The sequence below is a fragment of the Helianthus annuus genome, chromosome 16, assembly GCF_002127325.2.
Source record: "Helianthus annuus cultivar XRQ/B chromosome 16, HanXRQr2.0-SUNRISE, whole genome shotgun sequence".
In the NCBI taxonomy this organism is placed as follows: Eukaryota; Viridiplantae; Streptophyta; class Magnoliopsida; order Asterales; family Asteraceae; genus Helianthus; species Helianthus annuus.
The window spans coordinates 205,218,966-205,239,116 of NC_035448.2; the positions used below are offsets into that span (position 1 = coordinate 205,218,966).

The 20,151-nt window shown below is 37.1% G+C and overlaps 1 protein-coding gene across 1 annotated transcript; it reads left to right on the forward strand.

The window, feature by feature from the left end:
- Window positions 1–13,407: 13,407 nt before the first annotated feature.
- On the forward strand, window positions 13,408–19,831 carry LOC110920438. Its single transcript, XM_022164651.1, has 6 exons — window positions 13,408–13,660; window positions 16,916–17,052; window positions 17,707–19,096; window positions 19,181–19,391; window positions 19,481–19,641; window positions 19,728–19,831. Exons 1-6 carry the CDS (start codon window positions 13,408–13,410, stop codon window positions 19,829–19,831), a joined length of 2,256 nt encoding a protein of 751 aa, XP_022020343.1.
- The last annotated feature ends 320 nt before the right edge of the window (window positions 19,832–20,151 follow it).

The window sequence follows — 20,151 nt, forward strand, 5'->3', positions numbered from 1 at the left end:
GTGGTGTCTTAGGGTTTTTAGTGAGAGAGGGAGTGTGTGTGTGTGTGTGTGAGTGAGGGAATGTTTGGGGGTTTGAGTGTCCAAAGAATAGGAAGGTGTCGGCTTATGTGGGGGTTTTATTACCCAATTCACGGGCTCAAGGAGGTGCGGCCCAAACGGCCCAACTGTTCACTGTTCACTCGAGACCGGGTGGTCTCGAGTCGGGTTTCGCGGTCTCGGCCCACTACATACATACATACCTATATATACTACATATACATACTTAGTGCAAGGATCACATAGAACATCAAGATAAACACAACTTTCATTTAATAACATATACACACACAATGTCATTACAAGATATTTGCTCGGGAAAACCTAGAGTGTCACACGTTACCTTATGAATCGGTATAGTTTCGCAGTGTGACGCAAATAGTCCCTGCGATCGAATAAACTTGTTTTTGCCGTACCAAACCTTCCAAAACTTATTTCTAAGATATGTAAAGGTTATTTAAGGTACGTTAAGCCTATTTCACTATCCCGGAGTGTTTGTCGCGGTAAACTGATTACATTTGCGCACCAGTGCGCGTATAACTTTCTAGAAAACGATTTAAAGCTCGAAATCAAACAAGAATTGATATGTGCAAATGATACACATATTTATACAAATCCCAAGTATGAAACAAAATATTTCATTGGATTTGCATTTTTTTTGGTGTTCGTGGTGACATAGGTGTCACAGTCTCCCCTATTTTAGGAAATTTCGTTCCGAAATTTAATTCTAGAGGAAACTTGTGAAGACAACTATGATTATTTTGCTTTCGAATGAATCCTCCGTTTCCCAAGTAAAACTCTAGGTCATGTTTGGATTCTTAGTGAATCTGTTAATTGCCAAGATGTTGTTGTTGTAGTAATGAAAATATGGGGTTTCGAACAACGGATAGGAGAATGTTTCCTATGAAGACTATTATAGAAAACTTGCGTGTGCTCGAAATCAGAGTCAGAGATTGCAAAATAGAATGACATTGGACAAGGTCCAGGACTTCTAGTAATTTAAATAACGCTACTTTCACAACGTAATAAGGAACACTTATATATATGAAGTACCAGCGGCGTATCCACATTGCCCTTTTTACATTGTTCCAGTTTTGTTATTCTCATCACTATAGGTCTTAACACATGATAAAACTTGCTGTGGTTTCTGTGCACTGAATTCCATAATTACATATGCATCCATAATTACGTAATTCCTTGCACAGTCCGCACAGTTCATCTCATAATGTGTAGGGTAAAATCAATCGAACAAACATGAAATGAATTGACTAGACCACCAAAGGATCTTTTTAACTAGATCAACGAACGATCTTTTTAACCAGATCAACACATGATCTTCCTTAACTAGACCGTTGTATGATCTCTTTAAATAGACCACTTAAGGGATCTTTCTAACTCAGAACGAAATAAGTGTTTTGAAACAGCACTTTGGAATCCAAGGGTCTGACTATTTGCATAGAAAGCTCCTTAAGGATTTGAGATAGTACTTTGAGTATCCATCTGAGAATCTAACATATGAAAATACGGAAGATTCCACCAGGACTTAGGTAGCGAGCTTTAGAATTACATGTAAACACAAAATCACAAAATTGTGTATTCGTTAATTTAGTTATTAGCTCGTTCATGAATTAATGCATTTTGAAGTACACTAGAAATCCAATCACGGACTTCAATTAGTACTTTAAAACATCCTCAAGAATCTAACTATGAAGATAGGAAGATCTTTATAAGGATTTGGAATTCGTGTAATGAATATGTTTTGAAGTTCATGTACTAGGCATGTTAAAGCAACACACGAAGCAAAATGTACTTCATGATCGTGTACATAGTCACAATACATGGGTCCAGTTAAGGGCTCACGAAGGTACCTTTAGATATCAAATCAGGGATTTGAAGTGGTACTTTAAGTATTTGCTTAAGAAATTACAATTTGTACCCTGTACTTTTGTCTCTTTAAAAGAAACTAGTACTTGGGATTTTAGGGAAGACCACAAGTGATCATAAAATGAAAGAACCACATGAGAAGTTTGTTCTGCAAAGAACATGGTTCTTTGGTGTCGGTATTGTAGAGGTATGTCAACACACACGCAATCGTATCAACTTTGGAAATAAAATTTGAACAACAATTTTATTTATATAAATGTTGAATTGTTTCAAATGTCAAAAGATAAGAAACAAGGAAATTCAAAAGTGTAATGGTTCACTGCTGCATTGTCATTTGCATTTGCCTCGTTTATGTTAAATGCTCGTCCGCGTGCTGGATTTGCATTAACAAGTCCTGGGCAATTGTTCCAGTAGTGAGTAAGATCACTACAGTTATAGCACGATCTAGGTGGAAACTGTGCTTGAACAGCAGCAGGATTTGCAGCATTCTGGTTTTGGATAACATGGCGACATGCATTGACCAAGTGTCCAAATCGCCCATAGTGGGTACATTTGTGACACGGTGTCTGATTCACATGATGACGGTTGCATTTGTTGCACAAGGGTGCAGTACCAATATAGTTCTTCCTAGCACAAGGTTGTGCTGGCTGACTTGGTGCAACCTGATCATTCTGAGCGACCACTGCGAAGTTTTGTGAAGCCTTACGCTTCTTCGACTTCTTTGAGGACTCGGTCTGTTTATCCTTTGCTTTTTCTTGTGCTGTCTTGTCAGATGGTTTCGGATCGCCTTTTCGGAAAAGCTTACCCTTCCTGATTTGGGATTCAGTCAGGGTAGCAGGTAGTTCAATGGCTTGTCTGACGGTAGTAGGGTTGCTACCAGTAACAACATCCTGAACTGGGTCAGGGAGGCCATCGATGTACCTTTCAATCGCCTTATCCAAAGGCGTAACCATGGTAGGACATCAAATTCCCGTAACGATCAGTGTAGGCTCGATGTTCACCACTGTCTTGTTTGAGATCCTCAAATTCCCGTTCTAAAGCCCTAAGCTTAGGACGAGGGCAAAATTCCTTCATCATTAGAGCCCGAAGCTCTTCCAGGTTTGTGCCATCGCTACATCGGCACCTCGATCCCTCATTATGCTGTTCCACCTTGTGAGTGCTCTTTTCTGGAATACACTCGACGCAAACTCAACTTTTCGCTCGTTTGGGCATTGTACATGACGAAACGTACTTTCGAGACTCTCGAACCACTATAGGAGCCCAGTGGCCCCTTCAGACCCGGTAAATGTGAGTGGCTTAGCTGAGTTGAATGTCTTAAAGTTGCACTGAACATTGTTATTGTTATTGTTTGCCTGATTTATCTGGGTGATAAGGTTCGGGAGTACAGCAGCGATTTGCTGAGTGATTAAGGCTGCCATGGCGGCATCCTAAGCTTGATCACGTCGAGGAGGCATATTCTAAAAGAGCAATTAAACATGATGGAAAATGGGTGAGATGTTATTGGATATTCAAAACTGGATGTTAAGAATATCGACAAGGCATAAGGATTGTGATCATTTGTTCGTTACTTAAAACAAATAGGCGACACTATGGCAAATCAAAGTAAATAGGTCAATATAATGTATCACTGAAGACATGCTCGCCTATAAGTGAACACTCATCCCAAGAGTTCCCAGGTAAGGGTGATTGGTCCGATACTGCGGATTTGTACGAACACTCTAGCCTTAGACAGAAAACTCAGGGTACATGCATTCACTCTTCCAGTTTGCACGTGTTCACATTATTCAGACCCAAACTTTGACGAGATTTTGAAAACACTAAAGGCTTAAAAGCCTAAAAACAAATCATCTAGGGATAGATGATTTCTTGTGATGTTTTGAAAAATTTTGACTCGAGAGAATGAATTGTGTTTTTGTTTTTGTTAATCACCTAAGGATATGTGAAGTGTATTGTTTTAAGACTAAACACAAGATAACTTGTGTTAGGGTCCTAGGAAGGTTATAGTCTAGGTCAAAGCATTACTAATAACCTAATTCCCTATAACCATTGACTCTGATACCAACTTTTCTGTCACACCCCGACCACGTAAAACAACAAATCGTGGCGGAAACGTCGGGGAGTGTTGTAAATTGTTTCACAACCAAGGATCAAATAGTTTTGTTTTATTGAATTATTGAACTCATTGTTTTAGTACAACTCAGATAAATACAAATAATTGTTTCTCAGTTTTAAAGTCGCTAAGGCATGAGTCCATCCTATGTTTAGCATGCACCAACAATCATCACATAGCAGTACCTGAAACATATATGAAAATAGGTAGGTCAGCATAAAAATGCCTGTGAGTAACATAGGATTTTGTGTATTAGATTCATGGCTTTGGATAAAGCAAGAAAATGTTTTATGTTTTCAAAATAGCCATGAATCCAACGTAAAAGTTTTTGTTTCTGAAACGTGTCGTTTTGGTAAAAGGTTTATAGTATAGTCAAAAATATACTTTGGTTTTGAAAAGTTTGTATAAATAGTATAACAAAGTATGCTTTAGTTTTGAAATAGTTAAATAGATAGTATATCGAAATATACTTTATTAGTTAAATAATAGATTTGGTAGTATATCTCAAGTATACTTTGGTTTAAGGATAAAAGTATCAGTAGTATATCAAATTATACTTTGGTTTGAAAATAGCATATTAAGTTATGCTTTGGTTTGAAAATAGCATATCAAATATGCTTTGGTTTGAAAATAGCATATCAACTATGCTTTGGTTTGAAAATAGCATATCAAATATGCTTTGGTTTGAAAATAGCATATCAACTATGCTTTAGTAGTATATCAAAATATACTTTAGTTTATGAAATATCAAAGGCGGTAGTATATCAATCTATGCTTTGGTAAATAACAAAGTAGTTTGTTAAAACACATGTTTGATTTTGTAAATAGTATATCAAAATATACTTTGGTAGATCACATGTGAGAGCACATCAAACTGTACTTTTGTAGTATATCAACATATACAAAGAAAGTGTGATTTGGTATTCAATCAAGCCTTAGTGTATCAAACTACACTTTGGAGACTATAGAAATACCACAAAGGCAATTTCTATTTGGTTAAAATTTGGATTCTGACATTCCATACAACAGGAATGGGGTGTCTAGTCCTATAGCGCTATATCGTACTACCAATCGGCTGGGTAAATGTATAAAAATAGGTACAATCCAAAAATTAGTTTTATAAGTTTTGAAAATCAGTGTTTAAAGCATAGGTGATCGTTTAATTTGTCAAAGGAATAAGTACTAAGCATGTGTAATCATATAGTTTCAAATCATGAAAATAACAAATAGGCACATATGTTTCACCCAAAAACATTTGAAAACAGTAAAAGAGGGAACTATGTACTCACTTGAGATTGCAAGTATCCTTGATTAAGTGTCCTAACAAAGCTCGGGAAATCAAGGAATCAAGTGGCACCTAGTATGGAATCACTATGTTAAACAATCGGAACTTAAATCGGGAGATAGGATAGAATGAAATTCTATAAATCAAATGAGTATTGGAACTCATATGGCATGATTTAATAGACCTAACATTCTGATTTGGAAGTCTACCTAAGTGCTTCTGACCCGTTTCGACCCATTATGGTATTATAAGCTACTATAATGCATCGTTTGTGTAAAACTATGCTCGGATGGTTATCTATGTGCTATGTCAAGTCTTATATCCCAATTATGCCTAAACATGTTACTATATCAGATTAAATGTCAAAAATATGTTCACATAGGCAAAATACGGATTTATGCTTCAAAAGGTCATTTTGGTCATTTCCTATGGGCATACAAGCTAACTAGCAAATGACTAACCAATCATACGTGATCATAAGGTATAACCTCAGAGGTTATTCCCTATACAACTATGATCACTAAGCAAGCTTGGCCGGATCCTAATGATCAACCAAACGGGTCGGGTTTGAAAGTCTAAGCGGTTGTTTAGACCGCTTAACTTATGACCCTAAACAAGCACTAAACTAATAGTGACGAGTTAAACATGTTAAAACATGTTTAACCTACTTAGAAAACTGATTTGGTATCAAAACAAGGTGTTTTGATACCTAAAAGTAGTTCCGTGGCAAAATGCGTGCTAAAACGCATTTTGACCGAAACTTTGACTCGTCACTACGCCTAGTTAACGTGGTAATCAGTAGGTATAATCGCTAAGGATTATAACCATCGTGATAACAATCACGTTGCAAAGTTCAACCGAACTTTGCGTTGACCATTGACTGGTCAAACTGAAAGTCAAACACTGTTTGACTTTTTAAACTAGTAAGCAATAAAAGAATAAAGGAATGCTCACTAAAGGTCCTTGCTATCTTTTCTACCAAGAATAAGTTCCAATCAGATTAGAAAGCTCCCCAAATCAGATTAGAGAAGAGATAAGAGTGGAATGAGCAAATGAAATGGAAGTTGGCCATGCTATTTATACTTGTAGCAAGTTCATAGGATCATGCCATTTGTTTGTGTAACCTCCAAGCAAGAATCATGGCCATACAATTGTCACAAGCAGGTACAAAGCCTTGGGGAGGTGTTAACTTGCTCATCACACCAAGAAATTTGCATAACAGCCCCTAAATTATCAAACAGTTGCTGAAAATCAAATTTCTGTCGCTGGGCATGCCTTATGGACCGTAAGGACATGTGCATACGGTCCGTAAGCTACTTGCAGACCAGCAACTTTCAGAAATTGACAATTTAGTCCCTGCACTTGAGAAACTTGATTTTTGATGCATTTTTGACACGTTTAAGCCCCGTTAACCCCATTTCAAAGCTCTAAAATGATGTTAAAGGTTAGGGAACTTAAAATATGCTCAAAAATATCTCGGATGTCGGTTCGTTTGGTCGTACAGTTGCGTTGTTCGGTTAATTACGACGGAAGTTGTAACGAACGCAAAAACGATCCAAACTAAGCGACGAATGAAGTTTTAGCATGCCAATCACTTGAATAAATATTTTAATGATTACATAAAATTTTGGATGTTCGGATATATTCAGAACGTAAGATATGCGCGAAAATGCAAACTTATGCACTTTTTGACGCTTTTAGTCCCTGAATGACCAAAAAGTTTGTTTTAGCATACCGAACCCCTCAAAGCTTATTTCTAAGCTATGTTTAGGTTACATGGGGTATTTTTAGCTTATGATCAAGTTCCGGACTGTACGTTACCTTACGAATCGGTATAGTTTCGCAGTTTGACGCAAATAGTCCCTACGATCGAATAAACTTGTTTTTGCCATACCAAACCTTCCAAAACTTATTTCTAAGTTATGTAAAGGTTGTTTAAGGTACGTTAAGCCTATTTCAGTATCCCATAGTGTTTGTCGCGTTAAACTGATTACGTTTACGCACCAGTGCGCGTATAACTTTCTAGAAAGCGATTTAAAGCTCAAAATCAAACAAGAATTGATATGTGCAAATGATACACATATTTATACAACTCCCAAGTATGAAACACAATATTTCATTGGATTTGCATTGGTTTGGTGTTCGTGGTGACACAGGTGTCACAACATATGTTAGTGTAAATGAAAGTGGAATTGTCTAATACTAGTAATGTATTACGAAATTTGTTAAAGATATGATACATACGCAAATGTGCATCCATAATTGTTACTCGAATTTTTTTTAGAAACTAAAAGTAGCGATTTTTATATAAAAATTAATAAAAAAAGTTTTTTGTTTGTTTTTTAGGTACTTTTGGTTGTGTTCACATTGGTTCTCGCGGTTCTCATAATAAAATGTGGTTTCTAACCAATTCTTATCCTATATATATACACACATATACATGCATATACTGTATTACATATATAATAGAGTCAATTACACTATTGGACCCTGTGGTTTAATTATAGCTCTTTTCACCTTTTGGTACTAACATTTTTTTTCACATATTCAGGTTTCATGGTTTTAATTTTGTAATACCTTTGGTTACTAACACTAAACTTAGCTGAGTTTTTTGTTAAATTTCAGTAAGATCATTAAAAGACCCTTGAATTTAAAAAAGGACCATTTAGACTAATTAATATTTCAAAACACTCAAAAACCTGGGACTGCATATGCAGCGCATCCAAACACGTTTATGTGTTTATTATCTGAAGGCTGGCAAGACTAAGCTTCCGTTTTAGTTTTCCTGTACGTGTATGTGAGGTCCATGAGTATATGTTTATAAGGTTTGTGGAAGTTGTAGCAAAGCATTTAAAGATTAGAGTAATACATGTTAGCTTATTAAGTAGATTTTTATTCATCCTCTCTGTTTGTTCATATTGCTAAGGGGTTCCTACTCTACTACAATGTCAAGCTACATTATAAAAATATGTTACAAAGTTATCTTTATTCTACTAAGATTCCCAGTGCATTATAGGTGTTGTTTTGATTTAATCAGGTGAACTACCGACCCGGAAATCTACTTGAATATGGTTTGAGCATCCAACTAGAGTTAGATATTTTTTGGTTCACTCTCTCTCTTTTCCGATCGTCGGAGGCTCGACGAATAGGAGAAACTAGGGTTAGTGTGTGGGGTCGCTATCTTATTTAGCTTGACCTTTCATCCTAACTCATGTTGTCGATTCTTCCATTCGCTTCTGGGATCTGGAATCACTTGTTACTGTCTTTCGGAGACAAAGCGCCGACGGCTCGACAAAGTGGAGGATTTGGGGATAGCGTTTGAGGTGTGACTTGTTTAGCATATTGGTTGCTGACCAGAATTTACCTTTATCTCTATCTCGTTTTTTTTGGCTACTTCCATTCGCCATTCGGGTTTTGTTTTCCTACTGGTGTTTTCTATGGAGGAGGAAGGAGCATGGGAGGATCCCCATCACCTCAGGAAAAAGGTTAAAGAAAATAATAAAGGAAAGCAGGGCATGGAAAATATCATGAAGTTTTTTGTAACGAATCTGCCTCAGGGATGCCGCCCCTGGGACCTTGCCAATGTTTTCAGGGAATATGGGGATCTTGCAGGGGCTTTTATAGCGATGAAGAAAGATAAGGATGGTCGAATTTTTGGATTTGTCAGCTTTAAAGGCGTTAGAGATGTCGTTGATCTCGAGCTTATTTTGAAGAATATAAAAATTAGAGGCAATAAGCTTAAGGTGAATGTGGCTCTGTTTGCACGTGAAAATGGAATCGGTAAGACGGAGTTGAAGCCAGGAGAAGCTTTAAGGCAAGAATCTTCGAGAGTTTTTGATACGTGAGACCTGGGAAATCGTTTGCTAACATTTTGATGAATAAATCTTGTTCGATTATTGATGTAGATGGTGTCACCATCGATCCGTCCGTGTCGTCTCTATCGAGCTTGGTTGCGCGAGCTATTGTGGGTAGAACTATGGATTTCCTGGCTTTGAGGTTTCTCCGATCTTCACTGGATTCGGCTGGTTTTTGTGAGGTGACTATTCAATATATTGGTAGCCTTCTGGTCATTGTCTCATTCCCCAATGAAGAGAAGGCCAGTCAGTTGCTGGAGGATAACAACGCCTGGGGTAGATGGTTCTCTTCTATTAATCCTTGGTTAGGGCAATCCTTGCCTTACGAGAGAATTGCTTGGGTATTTATAAACGGGGTTCCACCTTATTTGCTCTCTCCTGAGGTGTTTGATATCATAGGAGAAAAATATGGGAAGGTTATTCAATCGTCCCAGATTCGGGAATCGGATGAGGACCTGAATTTTGATAGACTGGGCATTCTTACGGATACCGGAAACAGGATCAATGGTGTTTTAAATCTGATGTGGCAGGATAAAATCTACCGTGTATGGGTGGTTGAGGAAACTGACCTTGGATCCCAGATTTTTTGGAGGACGGTGACGACAAGGATGGATAGTCATCGGAGATGGGAGAGGTGATGCCGAAACGTGGCGGCTCCTTGCTGTCGGCTGGGAATAAGGAAGGTCAGGATAGTGAAGATGTTATCTTGGAAAAAGAGGACGTTAATGTGATGCATGGGGATAGTTTCCATTTAGAGCATGATGTTGTTGGGGGTATTCCGAGGTGCGGAAATGAGGATAAGGTACAGGGGTGCATTAAAAATCTTTTGGGGTAAAAGACAAAAATAGGGTTTCAGGTAATAAGGATGGTTTTTCTTTAATGGACAGCTGGATTAATTGTGTGGGCCAATCGTCTCGTAGTCCCAAGAAAAGAAGAAGGCAAGAAGACCTGTTTTTCCCTGAGTGAACATCTGGGCTGTGATCAGGGCCCAAGGATTGGTGGTAAGTCCAAATCTCCCATTAATTTAAATAGTACCCTAGAGGTTTCTTTTTCCAAGTCTGTAGATGCCCATAATCCGGTGGGATCTGGAGAAGATATTGAGGATGAAGATTTGATTGCAGACACTCAAGATCGTGCAGTTGATGCTGAAATTCAGGATACCATAATTTTTGGCAAGCTGGTGGGGACCAATTTAGAGAGCTTGGCTGAATAAGTTGGAGGTGTTATTAGGGATGAAGGTATTAATGAGGTTGCTAGATGAATCTTATGTCGATTAACATTAGAGGTTTTAGGGATTCTAAAAAAATGAAATGGATTAAAGATCTGAATTGGGCAGAGAAGGTGGACATGGTGGTTCTTCAGGAAACTTGTGGGTTGGATATCCCGGATTCTGATATCACCCAGCTTTGGGGCTGCTCTGGGTGGGCTAAGGAGTCGGTGGATCTAGTGGGCAGATCTAGGGGCCTCTTATGTATCTGGGATCCAGGTATTTTTTTTGTTTGCAATGTTTTAAAGGATCAACATTTTCTCCTTCTTTCGGGTCATATTAAAGGTCAAGCGGAGATTGTGAATATTGTTAATATTTATGCCCCTAAAAATCATTAGATAAAAAGAACCTCTGGGACAGATTACTTGTAGCAAAATCTGCTAGGTCGGGGCAGTGGATTTTTGCTGGTGATTTCAATGTGGTTAGATGGTCGGAAGAAAGGAAAAACTCCAAGTTTAAACCATGCTGTGCTTGGTAGTTTAATAACTTTTTTTACAATGCGGATCTTTTCGAGTACAACCGTAAGGGCAATAGATTCACTTTTATTGTTGAAGGAAGAAATGGCAGGAAATTTAGCAAAGTAGATCGCGTGCTCGTTTGTAAAAGCTTCCAGAATCAGTGGCCGGAGGCCTGTGTTAGGGCCCTTCCTAAGGGTTTTTCTGACCATAACCCTATCCTTCTTTCTGTTAGAAATGTGAACTTTGGTCCGAAACCTTTTAGATTCGTTAGCTCTTGGCTTGAGAGGGAAGATTTTGAAAAGGTGGTCGTGTCAGCTTTGGAGGAGTGCACTTTTGTTGGTCCCCCAGATATGTCCTTATACATAAGTTTAAAGTCCTTAGAGAAAAAAAATTAAAGTTTGGAGAGATGAGATGCGGGTTAAGGAAGGAGAGGCGGAAACGCGTATGAGAGAGGAGCTTGAAGAGTTAGACATGGTTATGGAAGACAGAGAATGGAACGAAGAAGAAGAATGGGTTAGGTTGGAATGTAAACAAGAATTGAGTGTTATTGAAGATTATAAGGCGAGTGACATTAGGCAGAGAGCGAGGAGTAAATGGGCGATGGAGGGAGACGATAATACGGCTTTTTTTCATGGGTTGGTTAATAAAAGGAAGGTTTCGAATGGGATTCCATTCCTGCTGATTAAAAATGTTTGGGAGTCTAGTCTGAAAAAAGTTAAAAAGGCCGTTTTTGATTTTTTCCGTGATAAGTTTTCTGAGGATATGCAGAATCGCCTGCATTTGGATTGTTCGTTCGATAAGCAACTTTCGTAGGAAGATGGTGTTATGTTAACCGCTAAGTTCTCTAAGTCCGAAATTAAGGCTGCTATTTTGAATGTGGTAATGAAAGGGCTCCGGGGCTGGACGAGTTTAATATGAAGTTTATAAAAAGTACTAGAGGCTGTTTGAACATCATTTTGAAGGTATTGTTGAGAAATTCTTCGACGATGGCAGTTTTTCGCATGGATGCTCATCGTCTTTCATTTCTCTCATTCCCAAAGCCAAGGACTCCGAGGGATTGGGGGACTACCGGACTATTAATCTTGTCGGGATCACCAACATGGTGGTGTCAAAAGTTTTAGCTAATCGGCTTAAGAAAGTGATCAGCAAGGTGATTTCGGAAACACAAACGACCTTCTTGAAAAATAGGCTGATCCTGGATGGGCCACTTATTCTTAACGAGGTAATTGCTTGGGCTAAGAAGAGCGGGTATAAGGCTTTTCTCTTTAGAATTGATTTTGTGAAAGCTTATGATAACGTCAATTGGAATTTTGTTTCTTCGATCATGAGCCAACTGGGGTTCCCTCCTCGGTTGTGTCGGTTGATTTATGGCATCCTCTCGTCAGCTCGGTCCTCGGTCCTTACTAATGGTTCCCCAACGTTTGAATTCCAGTGTTCGAAAGGCGTGCGTCAAGGAGACCTGATATCTCCTTTCTTATTTCTCTGTATGATGGAAGCTTTCTCCAACATGATGAGGAAAGCTAGTTCGGTGGGGGCTTTAAGGGGGTTCGTTTTACCTAACGAAGGCCCGATTCTAACTCATTTATGATATGCGGATGACTGTGTTATTTTAGGAGAATGGGGGCTAAGTAATATAAAGAATGTTGCTCGTTTGCTCGGGTGTTTTTATCTGGTTTCTGGCCTCAAAATAAACTTAAAAAAGTCGAATTTGTTTGCCGTTGGTATAAATCAGTCTGAAGTTACTAAGATGGCTTCGGTTCTTAAATGTAAGGTGGGGGATCTTCCATTCTTTCATCTTGGGGTCCCGCGCGGGTACCAAAATGCATAAAATTAATAGCTGGAAGCCAGTCTTTGACTCCTTTGAAGCTCGGTTATCCCTATGGAAGTCTTCTATGCTTTCCATTGGTGGGAGAGTTACTCTTATTAAGTCGGTCCTTGAAAGCATTCCGAATTATTTTCTTTCGTTGAAAAATGGCCTTGAAAAAATTATTAAAAGGTTCTTATGGGGAGGTAAGGGCTCGAAAGATAAACTTCATTGGGTGTCTTGGCATCAGGTGACAGCTCCTTTGAATATGGGAGGTATCGGTCTTTCTAGTCTTTGGAGTGTGAACACGGCTTTGCTTTCTAAATGAATGTGGCGGTACCGTAACGAGGAAAATGGGCTATGGAAAAAGGTTATTGATTCAGTTCATTTTTCTAGGTATAACTGGCGCTCGGTTCCATGTAATTATAAGATGAGTGGTACTTGGAAAGGTATAGTTTCGGTTGCTGATAAGCTGAAAGTGGGAGATGTTAGTCTTTGGCAGAATTTCAGAGGCAAGGTGGGCAATGGTGAAAAGATCTGATTTTTGTTAGACCCGTGGGTTAGTAGTCGTCCACTAAAAGACAGGTTTCCGCTTCTCTTCAGAATTCAGCAGAATAAAAGATGTTGGGTTCGTAACAGATACAATTCGTTAACGCGGACTTTTTCATCCTGTTGGGATTGGATCAGGCCTCCTAGTTCAGAATCGGAGATGGCTGAATGGAACGATTTACTGGCTACGATGGATTCAGTAACCCTTTCTGATTCTCGGGATAGGTGGGAATGGGTTGGTGGTGACAAAGTCGATTTCTCAGTGAAAGCGGTTAAGGATTTTCTTATAAGTGCTGAAGACTACAGCAATCATTTTGTTTTTAAGTGGTCTAAATGGGCTCCTAAAAAATGTAACATTCTTGTTTGGAGAGCCGAGATGGGGAGGATTGCTACTATCGATGCTTTAGCAAAATGTAATTGCTACAATGGTAGTGATTTATGCTCTTTGTGTGAGGATGGGGCTGAGTCGGCTGACCACATTTTTTTTCTTTTGCTCGGTGGCTTCTAGTGTGTGGTATCTCATTAGCCGATGGTGCCGCATGAGTCCTATTTTCACCTTCTCTGTTAGGGACCTCCTTTCTATCCATGAATATTCTTGTTTGGAGAAAATCGCCAAGGAAGCGCTTCAAGGTATCATTATGGTGGGATGTTGGTGTCTATGGAAGGCGAGGAACGAGAAAAGATTTAATAATAAAGTCAAAGAAGTCCTAGACATTTTCCAAGACGTTAAGATTTTAGGATTCTTATGGTATCATAATAGATCGAAAAATATAGATCTTGGTCTGATTGGAGTTCTTTGAATCTTATGTAATTAGTTTCAGTTGTTGGTCGGTTGGCTTCCCTCGGTTTTGTGGGTGTGCCTGTGAATAAAAGTTACCTTTAAAAAAAAGGTGAACTACCAATAATAAATCAAGTTATGGTTGCTGCTAGAGGAGCATCAGATGTTGTCTCGGGAGTTTGGATGCACTTCATATATAGTCCTCGGTTTTTGAGTGTTTTGAAATATTAATTAGTCTAAATGGTTCTTTTAAAATAGAAGGGTATTTTAGTTATTTTATTGAAAATTAACATAAAAATTAACTAAGTTTTTTGTTAGTACCTAAAGGTGTTATAAAATTAAAACTATGAAACTTAAACCTATTAAAAAAGTTAGTACCTAAAAGTGAAACTAAGTATAAACACATGATCCATCTATGTAATTAATTCTATATAATAATACTATAGAATGCATGCCAAACATTTGGACAATTATCACCAACGTCAATGTGTGCCGGATTACCATTTGTGACACGATACTTTCTAAATAGTACTTGATGCAAGATGTGACACAAATGTACTTTGCTATTATATTATTATTATTACTATATATTATTACTATATATTATTATTATTACTATATATTATTATTATTATTATTACTATATATTACTATATATTACTACACGAATTGAAATGAATAGTGATTTTAATATTATAATAATATATAGTTTTTTAAATACTTTTATTATTTTAATATTATAATTATAATAATAGTTATTTTCTTTACTTTTTAACTTTAATTCTTTTTTTTAATACATGAGGTTGGGATAAACTTGGTGTCAACCGGTATCGAACCAGTACTGGTATCGAAAATACCGGTACGGTCCTGTTCGGTATCAGTACATAAAGGTATAAATCGGCACTAATACAGAAAACGCCAACAGTTGGTGCCGAATTGATATTGAAAATCTTTTGGTTCGGGAAATTCAGTGCGGCTACCCGATACCATTTGCTCATCCCTGATCATGGTTACCGTACGAACAACGGTATCGTACAACTTTTTTTGTTGATTTTCTTCAACTTTTAATTTTTTCTTTTTTAATTTCAGGGGTATGGATGAGCTCGGTGCCAACTGATACAGAATCGGTACTGATACCGAAAATACCGGTTACGGTACCGGTATATGAAGGTAAAAATGATAGTGAACCGGTACCAGAAAACGCCAACAGTTGGTGCCGAATTAGTAGTTAAGATATTTCGGTTCGGCAAATTTGGTACCAGTACCCAGAACAATTAACTCATCTCTGACCACAGGTTTCATACGAACAACATCGTTACCATACAACTTTTTTGGTTGATTTTCTTTCGGTTATCTTTTAGTGTTTTTTTTCTATATTTTCTTTTTATTTTTGTCAGCAGTTCTGTTCGTAACACGCTCGTAGTGATTTTAAAAACATATAAACACAGACTAAATAACAAAAGAAATTCGTCGCAACGTGGCGAACTTCTTTAAACCTAGTTCATATGATGACCAAATTAATAAAAATTAAGTATAAAACATATGATTACAATGTGTCCAAGATTTGGGTTTGTATGGAAATTAACCTGGATTTGCCGGTTGTTACAATTATTAAGTACATTTAGGTTACACAAAGTCGCATTAGGTCATAACAAGTTCTTTTGGTGTTAAACACATGCAAATTATAGTTAGTAAACAAATGAGGCTTACCAGGGTTTGTAAATGTATATTAACGAGGTTGGTTCTATCCGCGCGTTGCAGCGGGGCACCAACTTTTTTTGCAATTAAAAACTATTAATATAGCTAAGAACATATCACGCATTGCAGCGAGAATCAATGTACGAACCAATCGGTACAGATCAACTTTTTTAATATATTATATCATGACATCTATTATAAACCAACTTCAAATAACATCCATAAACTATAAAATGAAACGCTTAAGATGTATAATTTACATACAAATTTGTAATATTAAAATAGTAAATTTGTAAGAGAAACCTACAATTTACTTACAATGTATTTCCAAAAAAAAATTATATTGAAATGTTGAATAGTAAATTTGTAAGAGAAACCTACAATTTACTTACAATGTATTTCCAAAAAAAAAATTATATTGAAATGTAAATTTAATCGTACATTGATACTTACAACAGATTTTTGGAAAAAAAATTAAAAATGAATGAAGGGAAAAAATTAAACAATAATGCTATAACTAAAACACAAACAAAAGTTTCTTCTTCATCTGGCGACGGCTACCAGAGTTCTAAACCTTGATTTTCCAGTCAACCGTGCACGAAGCAGAGCAGATAATTCATTGATAAAATCAAATTTCACAACTTAAACCCTAATATCTTAAATCTCCCTGTCTTTCTCTGTAGTCTGTTCTATATTCTTGGTATGGAGGAACGCATCATCAAGAATTAACAACGATGCCATGGTGATCGTATTTCAAGTAGGAAAATTTAAAAATCATAATAATCAAAATAGATTTTTTCGAATGAATAGAATATGAATCCCACCATAAATCAAGAACACAAAATCCCTTTCTAAGCCCCTCAATATCCCTCCGTAAATCAAGAACAACCCACCATCCGCATATTGGTAACGATTCAAATTTTGTTCTGCCAATTCAATTAAATTGACTTTGGTAGTTTTTTTTGCGGTAGTGGCGATGGTTAAATAGGTTGCGAAACGGTGGCAAACAACCCGAAACGGGTGTGGAGGAGACGCGCCGGTTTGGTTGTCTAACTGTAAAGTGACGACGTTATTTGAATGTATGCGTCGGTTCTATACCAATGAGTTGATAACGGAAAGAGTTTGAAAATCAAAAGTGTCGGTTCCATTCGGGTTAATTTTTCTATTACGGATATGTATTGTTAACTTTCAGATAAGGCAGAAGAAGATAGAAAGCCTAATGTTTCGCATGATGATGGAGAAGAAAGCGGTGTGTGTGCTGGAGTTCTGGCGGGAGCGGTTATAGTAATGGCGGTGAATGTTAAGTGGGGAACCGTTAAGTTGCTATTTGTATTGTTATATAATGGGGTGGTGATTCATTGGCAAAATCAAAACCTTTAAACATCTTATGACGGAGAGGTCTTAGGTTTAAATCCAACACACAGTAGGAAATAAAAGAAATTTACCCAATGTTTTAAAAACCGGTTCGTACCGTACCGGCCGGTAATACCGGTAATACCGGATTCCGGATCTTCACCCGGTACGAAACAGGCCGGTAATTACATGAAACGGCATTGGATTTATACCGCCGGTAAGTTGCGAAATACCGGTATAAACCGGTGTACCGTACCGGCCCAATGTATGTTTTGGGTTTGTTTTTACAATTTGATCAGCCCAATGTAAGTTTTGGGTTAATAATTAACCTAACGGCGTTTTTTATTTTCTTTGGCATAATGATAATCATCAGTTGATCAAAATTCATTCGATAGTTTTCAAGTGTTCAACCCTTCATCTTCTTCAACTCTGCACTTAGTCCTTTCCCTCATTTGAACTGGTAAGTGTACTACAGTCTCTTTCAAAAGATGCAGGTTTAATGGGTTTTAGTATGTAGGTGTTCATGTGACCTTTCAAACTTGATGGAATATTGAAAAGCTTATCCAACATGCAGGTTTTAATAATGAATTGATGGAATATTAAGATGTAGGTTGGTGTGATGTGATGTAGGTTGGAATTGATTTATTTTTTTTAAAATCATATCAAAAGCCCAATGTAAAATCAAATGTGCATCCTTTCTTTACAAAAACTACAAGCGATCCTTCTCAACCTACTATTAGAAAAGCTATGCAAAGCAAAGAAAAGGTACACGAGGTTAACTTGGCTATTGCTATGTGGTTCTATGACGCATGTATACCTATAAATGCTTGTAATTCTCCTTATTTTCAACTAGCAGTAGATAAAATAGCATCTATAGGATATGGTTACAAAGCACCTAACTATCATGCTTTAAGGGTCAATCTGTTGAAAGATGCAAAAACATCAGTTGGGCTAATAATAGATTCATATAGAAATGACTGGGTTGAAAGTGGTTGCACGATTATGAGTGATGGGTGGCGGGATATTAGGCATCGACATTTGATTAATTTCTTAGTTTATTGTGAGAAAGGAATTTCATTTCTTAAATCTGTAGACGCATCTGATATTGAGAGCAATACTGTGAATTTGTGTAATTTGTTTGCTGAAGTTACGGAAATGGTTGGGGTTAAGAATGTAGTTCAGATAGTTACTGACAATGCTGCTAATTACAAGGCAGCTGGTAAAATGTTATGTGCAAAATATCCTTCATTTACTTGGACACCTTGTGCAGCTCACTGTCTTAATCTTCTGTTAAAGGATGTTTCAGAGTTGGAGAATGTTGCAAAGTTGGTTAAACTTGCATCTAGGATTACTGTTTTTATTTATAATCATAAGATGCCGTTGAATTGGTTAAGAAAAAGAGAGGGTTGGACAGAAATCATTCGTCCAGGTCCTACCCGGTTTGGTACGACCTTCATTGCATTAAAAAGTTTGGTAGATCATAAAAATGACTTGCAAGCTCTTGTCATATCTAATGAATTTAAAAAGATGTCAAAACTGGGGAATGCAACTGAATGTAAAGAAGTTGTGATGAATGAAACTTTTTGGAGCAATTGTTTGATTACTGTGACAGTAATGGCTCCTTTGTTGAGGGTTTTGCGTTTGTGTGATATGGATGAAAAACCTTCTTTGCCATATGTTTTTGAGGGGATGATTCAGGCAGATAAGGGAGTTAAGGCAATATTTAAGGGAAAGGAAGATTTGTATAAGCCATATACAGATATAATCGATGCTCGATGGAAAAAGATGTTATGTTCTAGTATTCATTGTGCGGCATATTGGTTAAATCCAGCTTATCAGTATGACAAAGAAAATCTTTATAAAGGTAAAGAAGTTTTCAAGGGTGTTCTCGAAATGGTTGAGAAGAATTTTTCGGTTGATGAGGTTATAGATATTACAACGGCTTTAGGCAAGTTTCGTGATGGCGAAGAATGTTTTGGTAGGAGTAGTGTCGTTGCTTCTCGTAAAGCAATTCAACCCGGTAAGATAGATATATTTTTCATGTTATTATTAACAATATTAGTTTTTTATTTGTTATTGTTTTGATAACTATTTTCTTTTGTAGCCGAATGGTGGAGATTATTTGGTGGAGATTATCCGTTAATGCAAAACTTTGCCGTCCGAATATTAAGTCAAACCGCATCTTCCTCTGGTTGTGAACGTAATTGGAGTGTCTTTGAAAGGATTCACACAAAAAAAAAAAAAAGAAATCGGTTGGAACATGAAAGACTAAATGATCTTGTGTTTGTTCATTACAACTTGCGTTTACAAAATAGGTACGATATCTTATCTTGAATTCTTTAAAATGTTTATTACATCGTAATTTACTTTATAAGTGTTGACATTTGGGTAGTTGTTTTCGTAGACTCAAATATGCTAAAAGATCCTATGACCCAGTTGATTGTGAAAGTATTAGTCATGCGGAATTTTGGGTGGTTGAAGAAGAGCCGGCAGGAGAACTTCATAACGATGATATAGATAACATGTTTGGTGAGGAAGATCATGACCCGGTTTCTCAAACACAAGGTTACTTATTATATATGTCACTTATCTTACGTAAGTTTAATATATTATGATTATTTGCAACTAAAACTTCTTATTTAATAATGTAGGAAACGAAAATAGTTATGCTCTAGTTGATGAGGATGGTGACCATAGTGAATTTCATCTTTTAAGCGATCGGGAACTTGATGCATTCAACACTCCAATGGCTTAAACTTTGTTGGAAAACTGAATACTTTTGAATCATTTTTTTGTTATGGATTAACTTTTGGACTGTTTTTAATTTGTTATAATGCACTTTGGATTTTTGTTTTTTGAGTTAAAGTTGTAATTTATGAAATTATACAGGTAATTAGTTAACCCGGTTGAACCACCCGGTACAACCCGTTCAACCGGTTAAACCATTTTTAAGCCTAATCCGGTACGATTAAAATACCGGTTTTTAAAACATTGAATTTACCATTAAAAAAGGGTTTGTAAATGTATCCGTTAATTGGTGTATGATACGTATAGTCACTTTAACTCGTAACAGAT